This window comes from Triturus cristatus, chromosome 4_1 (genome assembly GCF_964204655.1).
Source record: "Triturus cristatus chromosome 4_1, aTriCri1.1, whole genome shotgun sequence".
Lineage (NCBI taxonomy): Eukaryota > Metazoa > Chordata > Amphibia > Caudata > Salamandridae > Triturus > Triturus cristatus.
Genome location: NC_140585.1, coordinates 1,145,861,386 through 1,145,880,020, shown reverse-complemented (window position 1 = coordinate 1,145,880,020; position 18,635 = coordinate 1,145,861,386). Strand labels below are relative to the sequence as shown.

General features: G+C 48.9%; 1 protein-coding gene across 3 annotated transcripts in view; it reads left to right on the top strand.

The window, feature by feature from the left end:
- The window catches only part of LOC146856218 (C-type lectin domain family 17, member A-like), a 118,799-nt gene that overhangs the window by 36,750 nt on the left and 63,414 nt on the right, over positions 1 to 18,635 (top strand). For all 3 annotated transcript variants that reach the window (XM_085654278.1, XM_085654280.1, XM_085654279.1), the window contains exon 4: positions 4,938 to 4,979. In XM_085654278.1, coding sequence (XP_085510404.1) covers positions 4,938 to 4,979 — 42 coding nt within the window. The remainder of the gene's footprint in view (positions 1 to 4,937; positions 4,980 to 18,635) is intronic.

Genomic DNA, 18,635 nt, shown 5'->3' with positions numbered 1-18,635 from the left:
CAATCGGAATAGGGCACCCCCGCGGCAGGATGGGGGCCTCGCCCGAGAGGACGTAAACACATGACTTGGCCCAGTTGATAACCAGGCCAGAATTACGACCGATGGAATTTAATACGTCCACCAATACAATTAGGGACTTTCGAGGAGAGGTGATATACAAAAGGATGTCATCCGCATAAAGGGAGACACGGTCCTCAAATTCCGGCGTCCATCTAATGCCCCGCAACGACGGCTCCCAACGCAACCAGGCAGCGAGAGTTTCTAAAGAAAGTGCAAAGAGGAGGGGCGACAACGGACAGCCCTGTCGCGTACCTCTCCCCAGCGCGAGGGGAGCCGACACCCTACCATTCACCACCACCTGCGCCAATGGGTCAGCGTATAGTCATTTTACCCACCCAATGAATTCAGGGCCAAACCCGAATTTCGCTAATGCAGCCCAAATATACGGCCACTCTAAAGTATCGAACGCCATGGTAGCGTCCAAAGACGCCAAGATAGCCGGCTCACGCATAAACTCCGCTCTAGCAAGCACGCCGTGCAACCGCCTCAGGTTCAGGGCGGTATTACGATGAGGTATAAAACCGGACTGGTCCTGATGAATCAAGTCGCCCACGACCCGAACCAGACGATTGGCCAATACCTTAGCCAGGATTTTGGGTTCCGCGTTCAACAACGAGATAGGCCTGTAGGAGGCACAGCGGTCTCGCGGCTTCCCCTCTTTATGTATCACAACTATGGTGGCAAGACATTGGTCAAGGGGGAGGGAGCCCGCCGCCCGTGCAGCGAGGAACATGTCACGGAGATACGGTGCTATCTTATCTGGACACAACTTATATAGTTCAATGGGGAGACCATTGGGACCCATGGCCTTACCAGAAGCGATCGAGCGAATGGCCAAAGCAATCTCATCCGACGACAACTTCGCCTCCATCAACATGCTATCAGCCTCCGAGAGGGACGGCAATGCAATATCTCTGAGCAACTGACGAGAGTCCTCCTCCGAACGCCCAGAGACCGGAGAGTATACTCCACGGAAGTAATCCGCGAAGCAGTTAACAATTTCTACCGGGTCAGTCACACACACGCCATCCACTCTCTCCACAACCGGCACCACTCTACTCGCTCACTCCTTCTTGTCCAACCAAGCAATCAACTTTCCGGCCTTATCTCCCACATCATACAGTCGTCCTTGTTGCTCTCTACTCATCCTTTTAGCAGCATCCGTGACCAGCGCTCTATAATCTGACTGTTTAAGGCTGAGAACGTGCACTTTCTCATCCGTAACCCCCCGCTCCAAATCCCCCTCCATCTCAGCTATGTCAGTTTCCAGGCGGACCACCTCTTCCCTCCCGCACCTCCTAGCATGGGAAATAAGATACAAGGCATGCCCCCGGATCACCGTTTTATAACCTTCCCATAGGGAGACAGCAGACGACACTGACCCTACATTATCGTCGAAGTAATGATCAATGGACTTAACCAGTTCCGCACGAATATTAGGGTTACGTAAATACCAGGGGTTAATTGGCGCTACTCTTCCCTCTGCCCCAGGAACAACCTCCATCTGCAACAATAGAGGGGAATGGTCAGAAATACCTCGGGCCAAATGACGCACCTCCCCGATCATTCCAGCCTGGAACGCCGGCATAAGTATATAATCAAGTCTCGAGAGACTCCCGTGGGCCCCCGAATGGAAGGTGTATTGTGCCTGCCCCGGGTGCATCAATCTCCAGCAATCTATAAGTCCTAAAGTATCTAGAAAGCCACCCAGCCAGGCCTGGGCTCTAGGGAGATCCCTGGGGGGGGTGACGGTCCTCTATACCGGATACAACAGCGTTAAAATCACCCCCTAACACCAGAACCCCCCCAGGGAGTCCCAGGACCAAACGCCCCAAATCAGCAAATGTAGCCGTCTGCAATCCCGGTGGCACATAAACAGCAACGAGCGAAACAGTTCTACCCTCCCATCTCCCCACCAATGCTGCATATCGCCCTCTATCATCGTGGAGCACCTCGTCCACCTCCAACGGGAGAGAGGCCCTGACCAAGATACCCACTCCCCTAGAGCCAGAAGTGAAACCAGGGTGAACAGCAAGGCGATAACCCCGCCTATTCAGGGCATGGAAGGAGTTCCCAATCAGATGTGTCTCCTGCAGGAAAACAATGTCGGGCGAGATCCGTTTCAAAAACTGCAACACCACCCCGCGCTTGATCCTATCCCCCAGTCCGTTCACATTCCACGAAAGTATTCTCAATCCCTTACCCCCCACCCCGCTCCCGTGCATGATGCCCACATCCCGGAGAACACAACCAGGACAAATCAGCAGCTAACCTCACATTGCCTTGTGAAACAAACAAACAGTCCCCAACACCCCCCCTCCCCCACAATATCCAAACCACAACTCCCCCCTCCCTGCACCCCTGCTTGAGCCCGAACAGCCCCCCCAACTTGCAGTGTGCCTGTCGCCCTAACATATACTGAACCACAAAAAGAACCCCTGAAGGAGGAAAGGGCCCCAATATGCTCTCCACAACCCCCGAGCATTTGAAGGGCATATTACACCAAACTTGAGTCCCATAGAGCTAAGGTACAAAACGTCACCAGCCTAGTCCATCACCGGGAACCAAAGTTCTAGTCCTGTTCCGCCGAACCCTCGCCACTCTCCGCCGTCTGACCATCCCGACCTCGACTCCGGGGCAGGGTATCCAACCAGTCTCCAACCGCCTCCGGCCGGTCGAAGAAGTGCGAGCGATCCTCGAATTCAACCCGCAACCTGGCCGGAAATAGCATCGCATACTTCAGCTCCATGTCCCTCAAGCGCCGTTTGACGCCCAAGAATCCCAGTCGTTGTTTTTGGACCGCTTGCGTAAAGTCCGGATAGAAGCTGACGTTGGAGTTGTCAAACTTCAGCGGCCCATTCACCCTCGACGCCTGAAGGATAGCATCTCTGTCCCGAAAGTTAAAAAGTCGGGCAATTATAGGCCGCGGGGGAGCACCCACTTTCGGCGCACCACCCGGAATTCTGTGAGCCCGTTCCACCGCAAAGAATTTGCTCAGCCCCTTGGGTGCGAGATGGTTGACCACCAGATCCTCCACAAAAAGGTCAGCAGCAGGGTTCTCCGATCATTCCGGTACCTCAATTATGCGAACATTGTTCCGCCTGGCCCTGCTTTCGGAATCCTCAAGTCGACGGTCAGTTAGGTCACCGGCCAGCCGTAACCTACGAACCTCCGTTTGCAGGGCGGCCACGTCCACAGTTAGATTCGACGCTGTGTGGTTCAAAGCATTGACCCGCTCATTCGTTTTAGACAGATCCGCCCTGACCAGATATACATCGATCAGGACCGCATCCAATTTACGAGCCAGGGTATCAAACTGCTGACCCACTGCAGCTTTCATCTCCTCAATGGCGCCCATGACGTCTATCAAAGTCAAGTCAGCAGATAGGCCCGAGACATCCTTGGACCTTTCCGGCGATTTATGCGACCCACCAGGGGATCCCTTTGTCTGCGCATAGCGGTCCATGTTATTAGCCTGGGTGTAAACTCCCCGCCGGGTATTCTTGGGTTTCTGCTTGTCTCCGTCCAGCCTCGCCGCCATCGTCTGGTGACCACTGAGATCGGCACCTGCCAGCCCAGGAGTAGGGACCAGATAGCTAATTCAAGGGACCACAGCCGTCACGGACTGTAGCCTGTGTATAGTCCGAGATCCAGGCCAAACACTCCACCATCCACGCTCCTCTGGAACATCAAGGTCCCTCAGCCGATGTCAGCAAACAGGTGCGAAAACGAAAGTGAAAGTGCGGGGTACGTGACAGGCCAGGCCCTGCATGCCGCTGTTGTTCACTTCGTACCCGGGCACCTCACCAACTCGAGTTCCGGACCAAGGCAGGAGCAGGCCGTAAACTTCAGATCGCAACCATTCCGGTTCCCCGAGCCCGATTTGAATTTGGAGAACGGATGGCACCTCAGCTCAAGTTCAGCAACAAAAGCCTGTCGACAAAACCAGGATTAATTCAGGATAGACGTGGGAGGTTGCGGAGGCCCTCGGGAGCCTTGAGCCTACGCGGCCATCTTGGTTACGCGCTAGGCTCCTCCCCCCATGTCTCACTCTTATTCCTTGGCCACATGAAGCGGAATGGGTGATCCTGGCACAGTCATTGTGACCCAAGGAGCAGATTTATGATACAAGCATGGACTTACACCCATATGCAATCAGGGGATAACTCTATTTAGGTGTCAGGCTGTAATGTCTGCTGAGGCAGAGAGATTGCTTTGCAGTGAAGTTGGTAATGTGTGTATCCAGTTTAACCCCGACGGCTCTGCTGTAGAAGTGTAAACAAAGTGGCAAATCTGAGGTATACATTCCTTTTTTTTTTTTATATTGTTGTACACTTAAAACATTGCTGATGATATATGACGTTTGCAAATTTTTAGAGTATACATTATACAAGGTAGCTCATCGGAGAGTGCAAGGAGCAGATGCATATTACTTTCGACTTTGTAGACATACAATTCATAAGCTCAGATATTAGTTTGTCTATGCGACTCTGTGATTGGTTGTGCGTTAATCACTGAGATCAGGGTCGGATTCCTCGGGCGGGGGTCGCATATGTTTCCTCGGAATGAATTCCACTTTCCCCAAACCCGCACCCACATTCGGGGACACCCTCTGTGAATGAATACCACTTTTTCTGCCACCATTGCTCTGTCCAAGTCATGACACCAATGCTGATGTAAGGGGGCAGCAGGCGCTCCCCAATGTTGTGAGAAGGTAAGCATTCCTGTGGCAAGTTCGCTTCAGATTCACTAGTTTTGGGGATGAATAAAGAGCGACTTTTGTGCTTGGGGAATACCACATGTTGAAAAATCTAGTGTCTTGAGAGAATGAATTTTGCGACAGCACAATGATTCGCCTGATCTGTTCTTTGTTGCAGAAGGGGAGTTGTCAGGAGCTCCACCAAGGCTGCCCAAAACAGGTAAGCGTGACTCAGCCGCCCTGCGCACCTCCATACCAGACCATGGAGTCTCCCAATGCCAAACTTTCTCTTTAGATGATTGAATCTCTTTGGCCATAATGAATGTTGCAGTTTCACCCAAGGATCCCCAATGAGTCTCCCTAGAGGGAAAGAGATGAGACATTCCTCCCATTGATGCCCTGGTTGTTCTAAAGCAGCACCAGCCTGAATGAGTAATGAGTGGAGTTGGAGTTCACACTCAAGGAACTATACTTACACTACACTACTGGAAGATCCCAGCCCCCTCTTGATATCGCTAGCGTAAGACAGGCAGAACACAGGCTGAAAACTGAAGAAACTACAAGGCACTGCAAAATGGCATCTTACCACAGTGATTGTGCTACAGTTAGCTCCAGACTCTGGCAGGGCATCTGCACTGGTTTTCATTCACAGCCAAGTGCAATCTGAAGGACTCTGAACCCTGCCTTCCAAGCACTAGCTCCGTGGCCCACACCTTCAAGAAGCTAATCCGAAGCACTTCTGCTCCCTGCCTAGAGAAATGTGCTCTCTCCTGCCCCCCTGGGTCTGAGCAGGTGCTGCATCCGCCTGGTTCTAAAGGTCTTTGGGAACAAAGGTTCCTCTGGCTTGGAACCATAGTTTCCGGGTGAGTCCAGGATCAGGAAGGATAAAGACTACAGATTCCACCTTGATGGTTGGTAGTAGTTCAGTGCAACGTGTTTTAGGAGCTGTAGTTTCTGGCTGTGTATTCACGGCATCCAGACACAGACTTCTCCAATGGGAAGCTCGTACGCTAGTGGTAGCTCTTCACCTACATGTAAGAAGCTCTCCTGTGTGCAGCCCAGCCTACTAAATTAGAAGCTTTTTCTTGGTTGAAATAATATGTGTAGACCAAAAATGAAAAATGTGTTTTTGAGAAGAAAATGTGTGTAGTTTCAGAACTCATAATTTCCAAATATATTTGAGTATAAATCAGGAAGTAATGGGTGGACTTATTATTAATATTATTACTGTGGTGCCAGGGGCATTACATCTGTGGCTTTTATGTATTACCCATGTAGATGCATTCTGAATTGCCAAAACAGCTTTTACATCACTGCTAACAACCCTACCTAATGCACTGAGGTGCTCCCTGCTGTAATCTTGCATAGGGTGGCTGCAATCTTATCTGAAGCGGTCACTCATACAACACTAATAATATTGGCAGTGTGGATGATTTTCATTGAACATAAGTAGCTCTTATTACTGAGAAGGTAAGAGACTCTGGATCTAGAATGTTGCCATTGGCATCTCTTGGTTCCGGTGAACTTGAAAACGTATTGTGGAGTTCATAGTCTCTAGTTGCATGGCATTCAGCACCAGATGTAAATTCCAGTTCCAGGTGTTTCAAGAACAGAACAGTGCCTTGTGGGAGATGTAAGGTCTTGAGAATGTCAACTAACACAAACAATTGGCAAAATCTTCTCCGAAACATTCTTTGACTGTCCAGCTGAGAGTGGGAAAGCTCTACTTCCACTGATTCTGACTTTCTTCCTTAGGGTTGTTTCAGCCCTTTTTTTCGAGTGGTGCTCCAGACACACTCCCCAGGTTGTGCTTCATTTCTCTAGTGATGCTGCAGTCATTCTTCCCAGTAATACTCATGACATTCTCCACTGTGATGCTCGCGACTGTCTTTTAGTGGTGACCCAGACGTTTCCTCCAGTGATGTCCCAGAGCTTCTAACTTCTCCCCAGTGATGTCCCAGTGATGCCCAAGGCGTTCTCCAGTGATGCTGCAGACATTTTCCACAGAGATTCCCAATGCATTCTCCAGTGATGCTCAGTCCTTGTTCTGAGTGATGCTGCAGACATTCTTGAATGAATGAATGAATAAATAAAGCGCACTACCACTCCCAAGGGAGCACCCTTGGTGCTGTGCGGAAGGAAGATCTGACTCAATCAAGCATGAAAGAATCCCCAAAGGAGAATAGGTAAAAGAATCAGAGAACTACGCAACGCGTCAGAGACTGAAAAAAGCCTGGTCTTTCGCTGCTTCTTAAACAGCGCTTCATGATCAATAGATCTTAAGTGACCGGGAAGCCGGTTCCAAGCCTTGGTGCCTAGAACTGAAGTAGGATAAATCTTGCTGTTTGGTATTTAGGCCGAGTAGATCTATAGACAAAGGTGAGAAACAGTATTTGAATCAGGATTCTTTATGCACTGGGAGCCAATGTAAGGCTTTCACAGCTGCCGAAGTGGATGAACGACTAGGAAGTTGCAGTACCAGTCTGGCCATCGCGTGTGTCACACAGTCTGGACTTTATGGATAGTTTCTTTTGGGGAACCTGCATACAGGCTGTTGCAGTAGTCCAATGTCAAGAATATCAAGGCAAAAGCAATTGTCTTCCTTGTAACCAATGGGAGTAGATCAAAACTTTTTCTCAATGATCTTATTCTATAGAAACACATACTTGCTACTGCAAGAGCTCGAGAGCAGAAGGAGAAAGAAGTGTCAAATTTTACTCAGAGATGTTTTTTACCACTTCAACAGTGGCAAGGCAGGGGTGTGTGTGTGTGGGGGGGGGGTAAGGAGGAAGCACCGATTGAGGCTTCCATGGGGCTGGAGCAAAAGGGTTTGACTTACCGAGCAGCATGATCTCAGTTTTGTCGGTAGTGCATTTTAGATGTCTGGATTGCACTCACCGGATGCCTTCACAGGGACAATTTTGAAAGTTAAGCTCAGAGCCAATGGATACTTTATCCAAAGATAGGATCAGCTACGTGTCATCCACATAAGAGGTAGTTTTGATACCAAAAGATGTAATCAACGAAATTAGGGAGATCATATAAATATTCAGTAATACAGGGCTAAGAGATGAGCCCTGTGGAACCCCTGGTGATACACATTGTTTCTGAAGATGAGAAGGGTCCTAGCAAGACAGGTTGTCTACGGTCCCAATGATGCTCCAGACATTCTCCCCAGTGGTACCCCATTTTTCTCAGTGATGACCCAGCCATTCTCCCAGTGGTGCCGAAGCATTCTCCCAGCGATGCGCAGCCTTTGTTCTCAATGATGCTGCAGACATTCTCCCTAGTGATGCTACAGGCATTCTTCAAGTGATATCTTGACATTTATACCGTGACCCTCTATACACTTATCCAGATTATGATAGAGACAACGGGGCACATGCATCAAGCTAATTACCAGTCGCAAACGGGCCGACTCGCACAATCGGCCCCTTTGCGACTGGTAAATAGCCTTTTAGGATGCATCAAGCCCTAAGCCATTCGCAAAATAGGTAATCGCATAATTTGCGATTACCTATTTTACTAATGCAGTTAGGGAATAGCAATTTGCGACACCCTAAATGCAATGCAAGAAGCCTTCTCAGAATGCGACTTTGCATTAAGGAACTGCAAATTACCCTCAATTTCAAGTTGATGGTAATTTGCAAATCCTTAGAAAAATGATTTTGAGGGGCATCAGGGTGGCATTTTAGTCCCCTAGTACCCTTGAAATTGCATTTGGAATTTGTGATTACCTATTTGGTAATTGCAAATTGCGAATGGTTTCCCATTCATTCCTATGGGCCTCTAGGCCCATAGGAATCCTATTGATTCACTAATAGGGAATGTGTGGGAATCCCAATTTATTTAGCGATTCCTACATGCATAAGGGATTTCGATTCCTAAATAGCAATTCCTTAATAATTGCTATTACAGAATCGCAATTCCTTATGTTGATGCATGTGCCCCAATCTTCCAAGATGTCAGACTGCTCACTCAAGCCATTGGAACCATGCTGAGTTCAACAACAAGAATTTCCTTATGAGAAGATGGCAGTCTTCAGATCAATTCGTATTTTGAGGTCATCGGTAAATGATGTTGGCTTTGTTCTGTCGCTTGACTAAGCAGTGAGGCACAGTTGGGCACACGTACAAACTAATTTGACAGTGACATGTTCTAACTTCCTTTAAATGCTCATTATTTAGACTGCCGCGCCACCCAGTGGATTGTCCCTAAAATTCATTTCCCAGATTACATTTTAGCTATATTCCAGTGTTAATACTTATTCCTTGACCACAGAACGACCCTTTCAAAGAATTTTGTTGCTGTTGATCGTTTCCCAGTAGAATGCTTCACATCTTATGAAAGTGTTATTGACATCTTTGCGCGGTACTTTAGTGTTAGAAGGAGGTGTGGATCAGCAGCTTAATTGTTGACCATGTGGAACCTAGAGACTTGCGGGCATATTTACAAGGGCATTGCGCCACCGGAGCGTCACTTTTTATGACGCTCCGGTGGCTCAGTGACCTACTGACTGACTGAAAAACTTATAAAGCGCACCGATGCCGAGGCGTCTTGGCGCTTGGTGAGTATGATGCCGGCAGCTGATGGATCTTAAGACCTTGTAAAGAGCCAGGTTTTTATCAGTTTCCTGAATAAGGCCCTGTTGGATTCTAACCTGACAGTCACGGGAAGGGAGTTCCATAGGACGGATGCTTGGTAAGAGAAGCCCTTTCCTCCCCATCTAGCTCTTTTTACTCCATATTTACAACATGGCGCTAAGCCACTTTGCGTGGCTTAACACCACACTGTAAATATCGTACCTTTCCACATAGTTTTCTGCATCCAAGAGGCATTCAATGGGTGTTGCTGTGGGCGTCCCACCGCAACACCCATTGCTTTATGACGCTGCCCCAGATTTACAAGGATCTGTAAATCTGAGACAGTGCCAAAAACTAACACCGGTGAAAAGCAGTCGTTAGAGTGGCGCAACAAGGAGAAATACTTTTATTCCTCCTTTTTGTTGCTCTTGCTATGTGTGCTGCAATGTTTATGTGCAGGAAGGTGTCCCTTCCTGCACATAAACAATCATCCCTGCAACACAGGCACCCTGGCACCAGGCGCAAGGGTGTCCGCATTGACGCTAGGCAGCTATTTTATCGTGGCGCAAGGGTAAACACAGGGGTGCGCCGTAATCTTGTGAATACAGTGCATCCCTGCAGTTTTTAAATGACTCAGCGTGGCGCGGCGTGGCGTTGCTAAATTGCTTGCAGTGCCGCGCTGCATCACTTCTTTGTAAATACACCCCTTGGTTTCATCATTGGTGCTGGAACAATTTTCAGGTTGGGGTGCTGCCATCAATGTTACTTCAGTGAAGTCATAGGGATAGTGAAAAAGCATTACACAAAGAACAAGTGCAGAAAATAAGCCACACCCATTAAGTAAGAGAGTGGTAAAGTGGTGGTATCTAACCAGTGGTGCATTTTAGAGCACATTGTTTCAAATATATTGCTAAACGTGGTTGTAGCACACTTTTATTTTTTACAGGCATCAAATTTTCCTTTGCAATTACTACTAAATTTGCATTGACTTGCAGTTTTAATGATAAAACCATATATGACACAACTAATAGATGTGTGGGCAGCGTCGCAAATGCGAATTGAGGTGGGCTCTCCTGCAGAATGGGATGAGGGTGGCCCTGTGTTTCCCATATCACACAGATATTCATTGACCTTGGACTGAATTGGGGCCCCTGAGGAGTTAGTGGTCCTCTGATGGGTTGGGGGTCCCTCCTGCTCCTCAGAGGCTGTAGGGGCCTGTGTTACACCCCTGTGTGTGGGATTTCAATGAATATTTATCTTTTGTGCATCACCGCGTAAAGTGTTTTTATATGTGTTAATTGCATTAACATTTTTGCTTCCTCCATAGTCCAGAATTACAAAAATGCACTACATTTGTGCTTTTCAAACTGCTGATACATTTTAAATAATTGTAGAGTTAATTTGCAGATATTTGAATTTTTATGAATGTTACAAAAAATAGACATCTTTCCCTTACCCACTCCGTGGACATGAGCAAGATTGTCATATGGTTCACATTACAAAATACTCTCACTTTGCAATCAGAGAAAGAAAAGTTAACAACAATCTCCATGTTAAAAGAATAATCAGCAATTTGTCAGAAGACATAGCCTGACACTTGACCTCTGTATTTGAAAACACAGCAAATGTGACAAAATAAAATAAAAACGTAAAGGCATCTTTATTGCTCATTCACCTTCCAGCATGGTTGTTTTGGGGGAGCTGCAGAACCCCTGCACCCCTACTTCTAGAGCCTGGTTATTTACGCTAACCCCCGGTTTCATTTAGCACATTAACTACAACACATTGGGGCATATTCTCAAGAACGTGTGATAACTACCGCAAGAGTAGCTCATCCCAACTCACCACATCGCAGTCCATTGTGGGAAAATAACACCTTCATAACGCGGCATTCCCAAGCCGGAGACACCATGCGATAATCCCACAATAACGCATCAAATGTCCGCGATGAAGTCAACGCGAAGCTGCAAAAATGCGAAACACCAACGCAAAAAAACTGCGATGAGGCCAAGCGCGATAAAAAAATCAGCGAAAAGCAGCCACAGGCCTGCCAATCCATGCGAGTCATGCGGGAAAATGCACTATAAAAGAACTTAAAAAGAACACACCAAAACCCAATCAAACTGCGTAGTACCATAGCTGCACCCGGACCGAGTGCAGGGGACAACCCGAACCCCACAAGCCCCACAGAGGACAGCCAGGAACCCCGTGCTACTGGAAGGGCAAGGAGAAGAGGAAGAGGAAGACGGGGTCAGTCCGCAGGAAGACCGGATTATCGTCACGGAGGTGACAGAACACTACCAACAACTGTTCGTCACCTCCACTATGCCATTGGCAACACAAACGGAAACATGGCTGTCCATCGTTACCAACGTGAGTGCAGTCGGAGTGTCGAGGAGGTCAATGGAGGAGGTCAAGAGGCGCTGGCATGAAGTGCACAGCCTAACCAAGGAGAAACTCGCAGCCAACAGGTAGGCAGCAAAGGCGACTGGAGGTGGGACTCATGCGCCACAGGAGGAGCTTGATGAGCTGGAGGAAAGGGTGGCCACAGTCATCAGTGCGGTGATGGTGCAAGGAGTTGAGGGTCTGGACACAGCACGATATGACCTGACCCAACAGCAACGGGGTGAGTAACGACCAGGGACTCGGGTGATGGAGGGAGATGGGTACAATGGCACACATGCACAATCATGCACAGCACACTGAACACCCACAATGAGTGTGGAACATGTCTCTGATACCCTTGGCACACTGCAGCAGACATAGAAACACCAAGTAGGCCCCACACCATAATGTGCACAAATGGGCCCCCCTCCATATTACCAATGCCACAACCTACCCATGCACATGTGCTGAAGCAAGAAAAGCTGCGGCTCTGTGAGCCACACAGACTATGCACCTGACAGTGCATGGCAGATAGCATGGCTGCAGTCACAATACATGACATAGTGCACAAGACGACTTAGAGCTGGCTGAGTGTGGACCACATCCGTAAAGGAGCAGGTCACACTCTGACACATCCACGTGCACCTACAACCCATGACGGAAAAATTCATCTGCAGACAATGCACAAGAGTACAAAAATCTGCCCAACAGCACCAATGACCCAAGTCGCAAACATCACAGCACCCAAAAAGCACACAAGTCAAAGGCACATCGACTCATAGGTATGAGGTGCCGCCAAATCAGAGCTGCAGGGCCGACTCGCCAACAATGCAGCACACACACATAGCAATCACAGCACATCAACATTGACGACAATGTGGTACAAAGTGCAACACCTACACAACAGGACAGAGGACACAACTGTTGCCACTCGTGCGTAGAAACTGGCCAACCACATCTGGCATTGCTTGACATTGTGAGATGATGACGTACGAGTACAACCTCACAGCCGTCATGTAGTCAAAATGTCCACTGTCTCCCATCAAATAGGCAGCTTCTCAAAAACAGTCACAATGTACATTGTCATGCAGTCTGTATGTAAACATGAACAATGGACAACATACATGCAACACACTGTTAACCTGCATCTCTCCTTTACATTGCAGCTGCATTAAGGTGACCCTACCCCCTGCACAGCCCACACAGCAGGAAACACACACCACCACGGCTGTCCCACAGGACCAGTACTTTGAATTCCAACGCCGTGTGTTAGCATGCCAGGAGGAGTTGGCTGACCAGCAGCTGGTGGGTTTTGACCTCGTGGCAGCCAAACTCATTGCTATACGTGGGTGTCTGAGTCCCATCAGGGACCACGTACATTCCCTAACGGACACCCACAGTCCGCACCATGCTCGCCGCCAATCCTTGGCTGACCTCGCTGGGGCCATCACTCGGATACAGGAACTGCCTAGTCAGACAGGCTCCAGCGATGACAGCACAGAGTTGGCACAGATGCGGGGGACAATGGAGACCATGGATTGGATGCAGGCTGGGAGTAGGACTTCGACACACACATCTCCGCCCCCTGATGTGTCAGTAGCACACAGTGATGCAGCCCTTACACCTCCACACCCTGATGTGTCAGTGGCACACAGTGATGCAGCCAGAACACCACCACACACACCTGACACACCAGACACAGAAGACGACTCAGAGGAGTAAGATGTGGAGTGCAATAACTGTGTGAGGAAGGAGGCAGTAGCAACCGAGCCCACCACATGGCCAGTCCTTGCATGGTTCAGCCCCATGCATCATGCCCTGGTACAATGCATCCAACTGTCCCCTGGAACACTCTGCGACATTTCCCTGGAACCCGACATGGACTGCCTTATTTGCCCTTGTACCAATGACACAGCAATCCGGCTGAGGTCTGTACTCTTTCTCTTCAGATCAACTTTGCATTCCCCCAAGGACTCTGGTTGGCCCACCACTGTGCAACCACTTAATGTTGGCTTGAACTGGACATGTACCCCTCCATCTCGGAGACTCCTCATAATGTGAATAAAAAATTCCAAATCACACAGATGTGTCATGTCTATGTTCCCCCATGTGGACAAGTATGGATGTATGTAGGGACGTTGATTGCACTAAGAGGTACACCCTGGTAAATGTCATCAATGCGCACGTTTGATCCTACCCCACATGTCCAATTTGATTACTGTGAAGATGTGAACTAGCTGTGGCTTCATTGCGCATGCACAACAATCTCGCATCCCCCAAAGTAGCCCCACATCCATGTATCACATAGGGCTGTGTGTGTCAATGTCAGAATCGGTAGCCAACCTGAAGTAGTGTCCCTCCTTGCGCATATGGCTACGGAACTCCTCTTCGCATGACGTACTCACACACACTAGTATGTACACGGTCTGCTTCTGTGGATCCTATCGATCCACAAGGCAAGTAGATTGACACCATACTCACATTGCTGAAGACACATAACCGCACAGGTCTACCAGCAAGTATCTCAAACACAATGTGTGGCTCACAGAGGTGGAGCTGCCAATAGGGATTCACCACCTACGTACCAGAGGCAGTCTGTCCCTCACTGTGTACGGACAATGCTCATTGATACACACGATTTGTCAAACTAGTCAACACTCATCACAGTTGTACCATGGTGAATTTGCGTAGGCTTTATTAGCATGTGCGTGTCAGTACGGGCAAGTGATGGACCCCAACAGGCAGACAAATGCTGAATACACTTACAGGCAGAATGGGAACGTGTCAAGGTGCATGGAATGGGGTGGCAAACATGTACACATATCCTTATGGTTGGCAACGGTCTCTGCCCACCTTGCCTTGCTGGTCGAGTCATGTGATGTTTGGCGTCTGCTCATTGCCCCGTGTCAGGGGACACAACTCACAATCCATGGGATCTGCATGGAGCTTTCCCACCGGACTGCGCCGACTGTGTGCTCTGCTGACACTGAGCAGATGAAAGGGACCAACAAGGTCACATGTTGTGCCACATTGGCACGTGTGTAGTCTACCTCCAGCAGTATGTCAAATTTGGAAACTGCCAAAAGACGCTGTGCAGCTCCGCCCATGGGGCTGCAGCACCTTGCACAGGTATGTAGCAACACACGTAGGTGCATGCACATGCATTCTGAGTCCGTGCGAATGCAGAATCATCCACTGTTGTACTAGCTTATGGGACCAATCCTCCACGATACAACACGGTGTTGGGACCTGTACTCTGGGTGTCAATCAGTTGTGTATGCAGGAAGGTAGTTACTCGTCCATGGTGTGTTAGTGAAGTTGAGAGTTATTTGGATTGTGGGTTTCGGGCTGCAAGTGGGCTCCTGTTTTTAGTGGATTATTGTTGGAACCACTTTTAACCTTTTTAATTAATGTGACATTTTGTGTGTGACATTTCGTGTGGGAATCATTGCTTTAATCTGTGGCACTGTTTAACACCCGACTGGTTTTAAAAGCTTATTTTACCTGTGTGTAATGCTCAGCACATCTGGAGCTCTTCTCCCGTATCCATTTCCTGGTGCGCGGTGCCCATCTGTGCGAGCGGGCCCGCCCACCTATTTCCGGTGAGACTAGCGCTCTAGTTTTCGCGCCTCTACAACTATTTAGCTCACGCTGGCGCGAGCGCGCCTAAGGCGCGCCAAAGGCAAGCCCATCTGCGCCCGTCCGCGCCAGGATCGCGCCAGACGCCTTGCCCTTGGTCGCCAAGCACTTTCTGTACTATACTCGGGAGAGGTTGATGACGCTACAGGTGAGAAGCACCCCCCAATGTATTCCCTTATATGGACATGATGACATATGCAATTACCAGTGCCCGGGCTGTCACTATTCGGTGATTAGAGGGGACAGTATTGATGGAGGAGAGCTATGCACCGTCCCATGTATGACCGGGGATAAAATAAGGGTGGAGGGCGTATCAGAGATTGCTCCATACGACACACAGATCCGACCGTCTAACCCTACCTCACAGGCACATTTGGGTAATCACCTGTTAGGGATTCTCCTAAACGCACGCTCTGTGGCCAAACATCAGGTAGAACTGGAACTGCTGCTAACGGCTTTCTCTCCCGACCTAGCGTTTATCACAGAAACGTGGACCAATGCGGCCTCTTGCCCGGATTGGAACTCGGCTCTACCCCCAGGCTATGCGCTACACTGCCAGGATAGGAAGGATGGCAGAGGAGGCGGTTTAGCTATTATCTATAGAGACCACCTGAAGCTACAGGTTAAGGTGGTTGAAAACTTGGATGCGGAAGCACTACAATTTAGTATTTTTTCTAAAGATATAATTGTCTCCTATGGGCTATTAATCTACAGACCACCTGGACCACGGGCCGTCTTTTTGGGGGCCCTCTAAAAACATCTGGAGTCCTGTACTAAGTTCGAGCCTTATATCATTCTTGGGGACTACAATTTTCATTTGGAGGTTAAGAATTTCTCGGACACTGCCAGATTGTTGGACAGTATGGAGGGATATGGTCTCAGGCAGTTGGTCTCTGACCCGACCCATATTGGGGGACATACGCTGGATGGTCTTTTTTCCAGCCACCCTGACCTTCTATATCTTGGGACTGAAGTTCTTCCGTGGACCGACCATCGGGCTGTGCTTTTTAGTGTTGGAGTTAGGGCTAGACCTGGAGGAGGTCCGCAGAGACCTGCCAGAATTATGTTTAGGAGATGGAGTAGAATCACTCAGTCTTCCCTTCTTGAGACACTGGGTACCCCCCCCCTACCCTGGACTCTGACAATGACATAGCTGCTGCGCAGTTTACTGATTGGATCACGAATGCCATTAATCAGGTCGCCCCTCTTCTGGTAGCCACTCAGAACAGACGTCCGTCTGGTGCCCCTTGGTATGGCCCAGAGCTGAAACGACTCAAGGTGGAATGTAGGCGGCAGGAACGGTTGTGGAGAGTAAACTATGACAGGATCTGTAAGCAAACTTATGGTCTGGCATTGACTAACTACAAACTCGCCATTCAAAATGCTAAGAGGGATTACTTCTCTCGGAAAATCACGGAGGCTGGCAATTCGTCCAGGGAACTGTTTAAAACAGTATCTTTCTTGGCGAATTCCCAACAGACGAGCCAGTTTAGACCGGATCAGTTGTTCTGCGATCAGCTAGCCGATTTCTTCAAAAACAAGGTTACTACCATCTATGCTGATCTCCTTAACACTGTAGGTTCCCCGTCTCCCCCTCATGAGATATCCAGTTGCAGCCTGTCAACTATCCCTCCCTTGTCTTGCGATCAGGTTGGGACTCTATTGGGCTCCATAAAATCGGGAGCCGCATCAGACCCCTGTCCGCCTTATATTTTACTCCAGGCCGCTGACAAGATTATACCTACTCTTACGGCTCTGATCAACCAAGTACTAGCCGCTGGACACTATCCTAGCAGGTGGAAAACGGCGAGTGTAAAACCCCTTTTAAAAAAATCTTCACTTGACCCTGCGGAATTTTCCAGTTATCGTCCTATTTCCGGCCTTCCTCTAGTAGCTAAAATCGCCGAGAAGGCCATACATCAGAGTCTGATGGAATATCTTGATAGGAATGATATACTGGATAGGTCCCAGCATGGTTTTCGGCCTAGACATTCCACGGAATCGGCTCTTATTACCACAGCCGAGGGGATTAGGGATGCAGTGGATGGAGGGGGGCGAGCGGTGCTTGTCCTCCTGGACCTGTCTGCTGCATTTGATACCGTCAACCATGAGGTATTGCTTCAGCGTCTGAAGGGAGTTGGGATTGTAGATCGTGTGTGGGCACTATTGGCGTCCTTCCTAGATAATCGCACACAAAGCATACAATGGTCCGGGTTACGTTCGACTAATTTCTCCCTCCCGTGCGGAGTTCCGTAGGGGTCAGCGTTGTCCCCGACCCTTTTTAATATCTATGTTAGACCTCTGGCTAGTTTGGTACGACGTCATGGTTTCACGCTGGTCTCCTATGCGGATGATTTGCAGTTAGTAATATCAACTGTGGATCACCCCGACCAAACAGCGGCCAATTTTCATGCCTGCTTGATTGACGTGATGGACTGGATGCGCCTAAGCTTTTTAAAAATTAACACCGAGAAGACGGAAGTGATGGAATTTGGAAAGGGTCCTTCTATCTGGAACTCCCTTTGGTGGCCAGTGGTGGCTGGGCAATGCCCCCTCCCGGTCACGAAGGTAAGGAATCTGGGTGTGATTTTGGACGACAAACTGGATATGTCTGCCCAGATCAATAGCTTAACGTCATCGAGTTTTTATCTCTTAAAAACTCTCCGGAAAATTCTCCCTTACATCCCTCAGGCGCTCCAGAAGACTGTGATGGCCGCTTTGTTTATGTCTAGACTGGATTACTGCAACGCCATGTTTTTGGGGATGGACAAGTTTCAGGTGGGAAAAATCCAGTCCCTACAGAATGCTGCAGTTCGTGTTATCCTGAACCTACCCAGGGGCTGCCCTACCTCTGAAGGGAGGAAATCCCTTCATTGGCTTCCGGTCCAGCGGAGGATTGAGTTTAAGGCTCTCTGTTTGGTTCACTGGGCCCGTTTTGGGGGTGGCGCCAATGATGGAAGAGAGAGATTTACACCCTATCTCCCGCCCCGTGCCTTGCGGTCTGCTAATCAAGGCCTTATCTGTACTTCGAGATTTAAATTGGCTAGATGGGGTGGTCGCTCTTTTGGCAGGCGTGCAGCAAGATTGTGGAACCTCCAGCCTCTGGAGCTACGACTTCAATCTGATCATGCCCTCTTTAGGAAAAAGCTAAAGCATCACCTATTTAAGACCCAACCATAATCTGATTTGTTTTCCTGCCTCACTACATACACCACAGCGCCAAGACACCTCCGGTATTAGAGCGCTTTAGAAATTTCTTTATACTTATA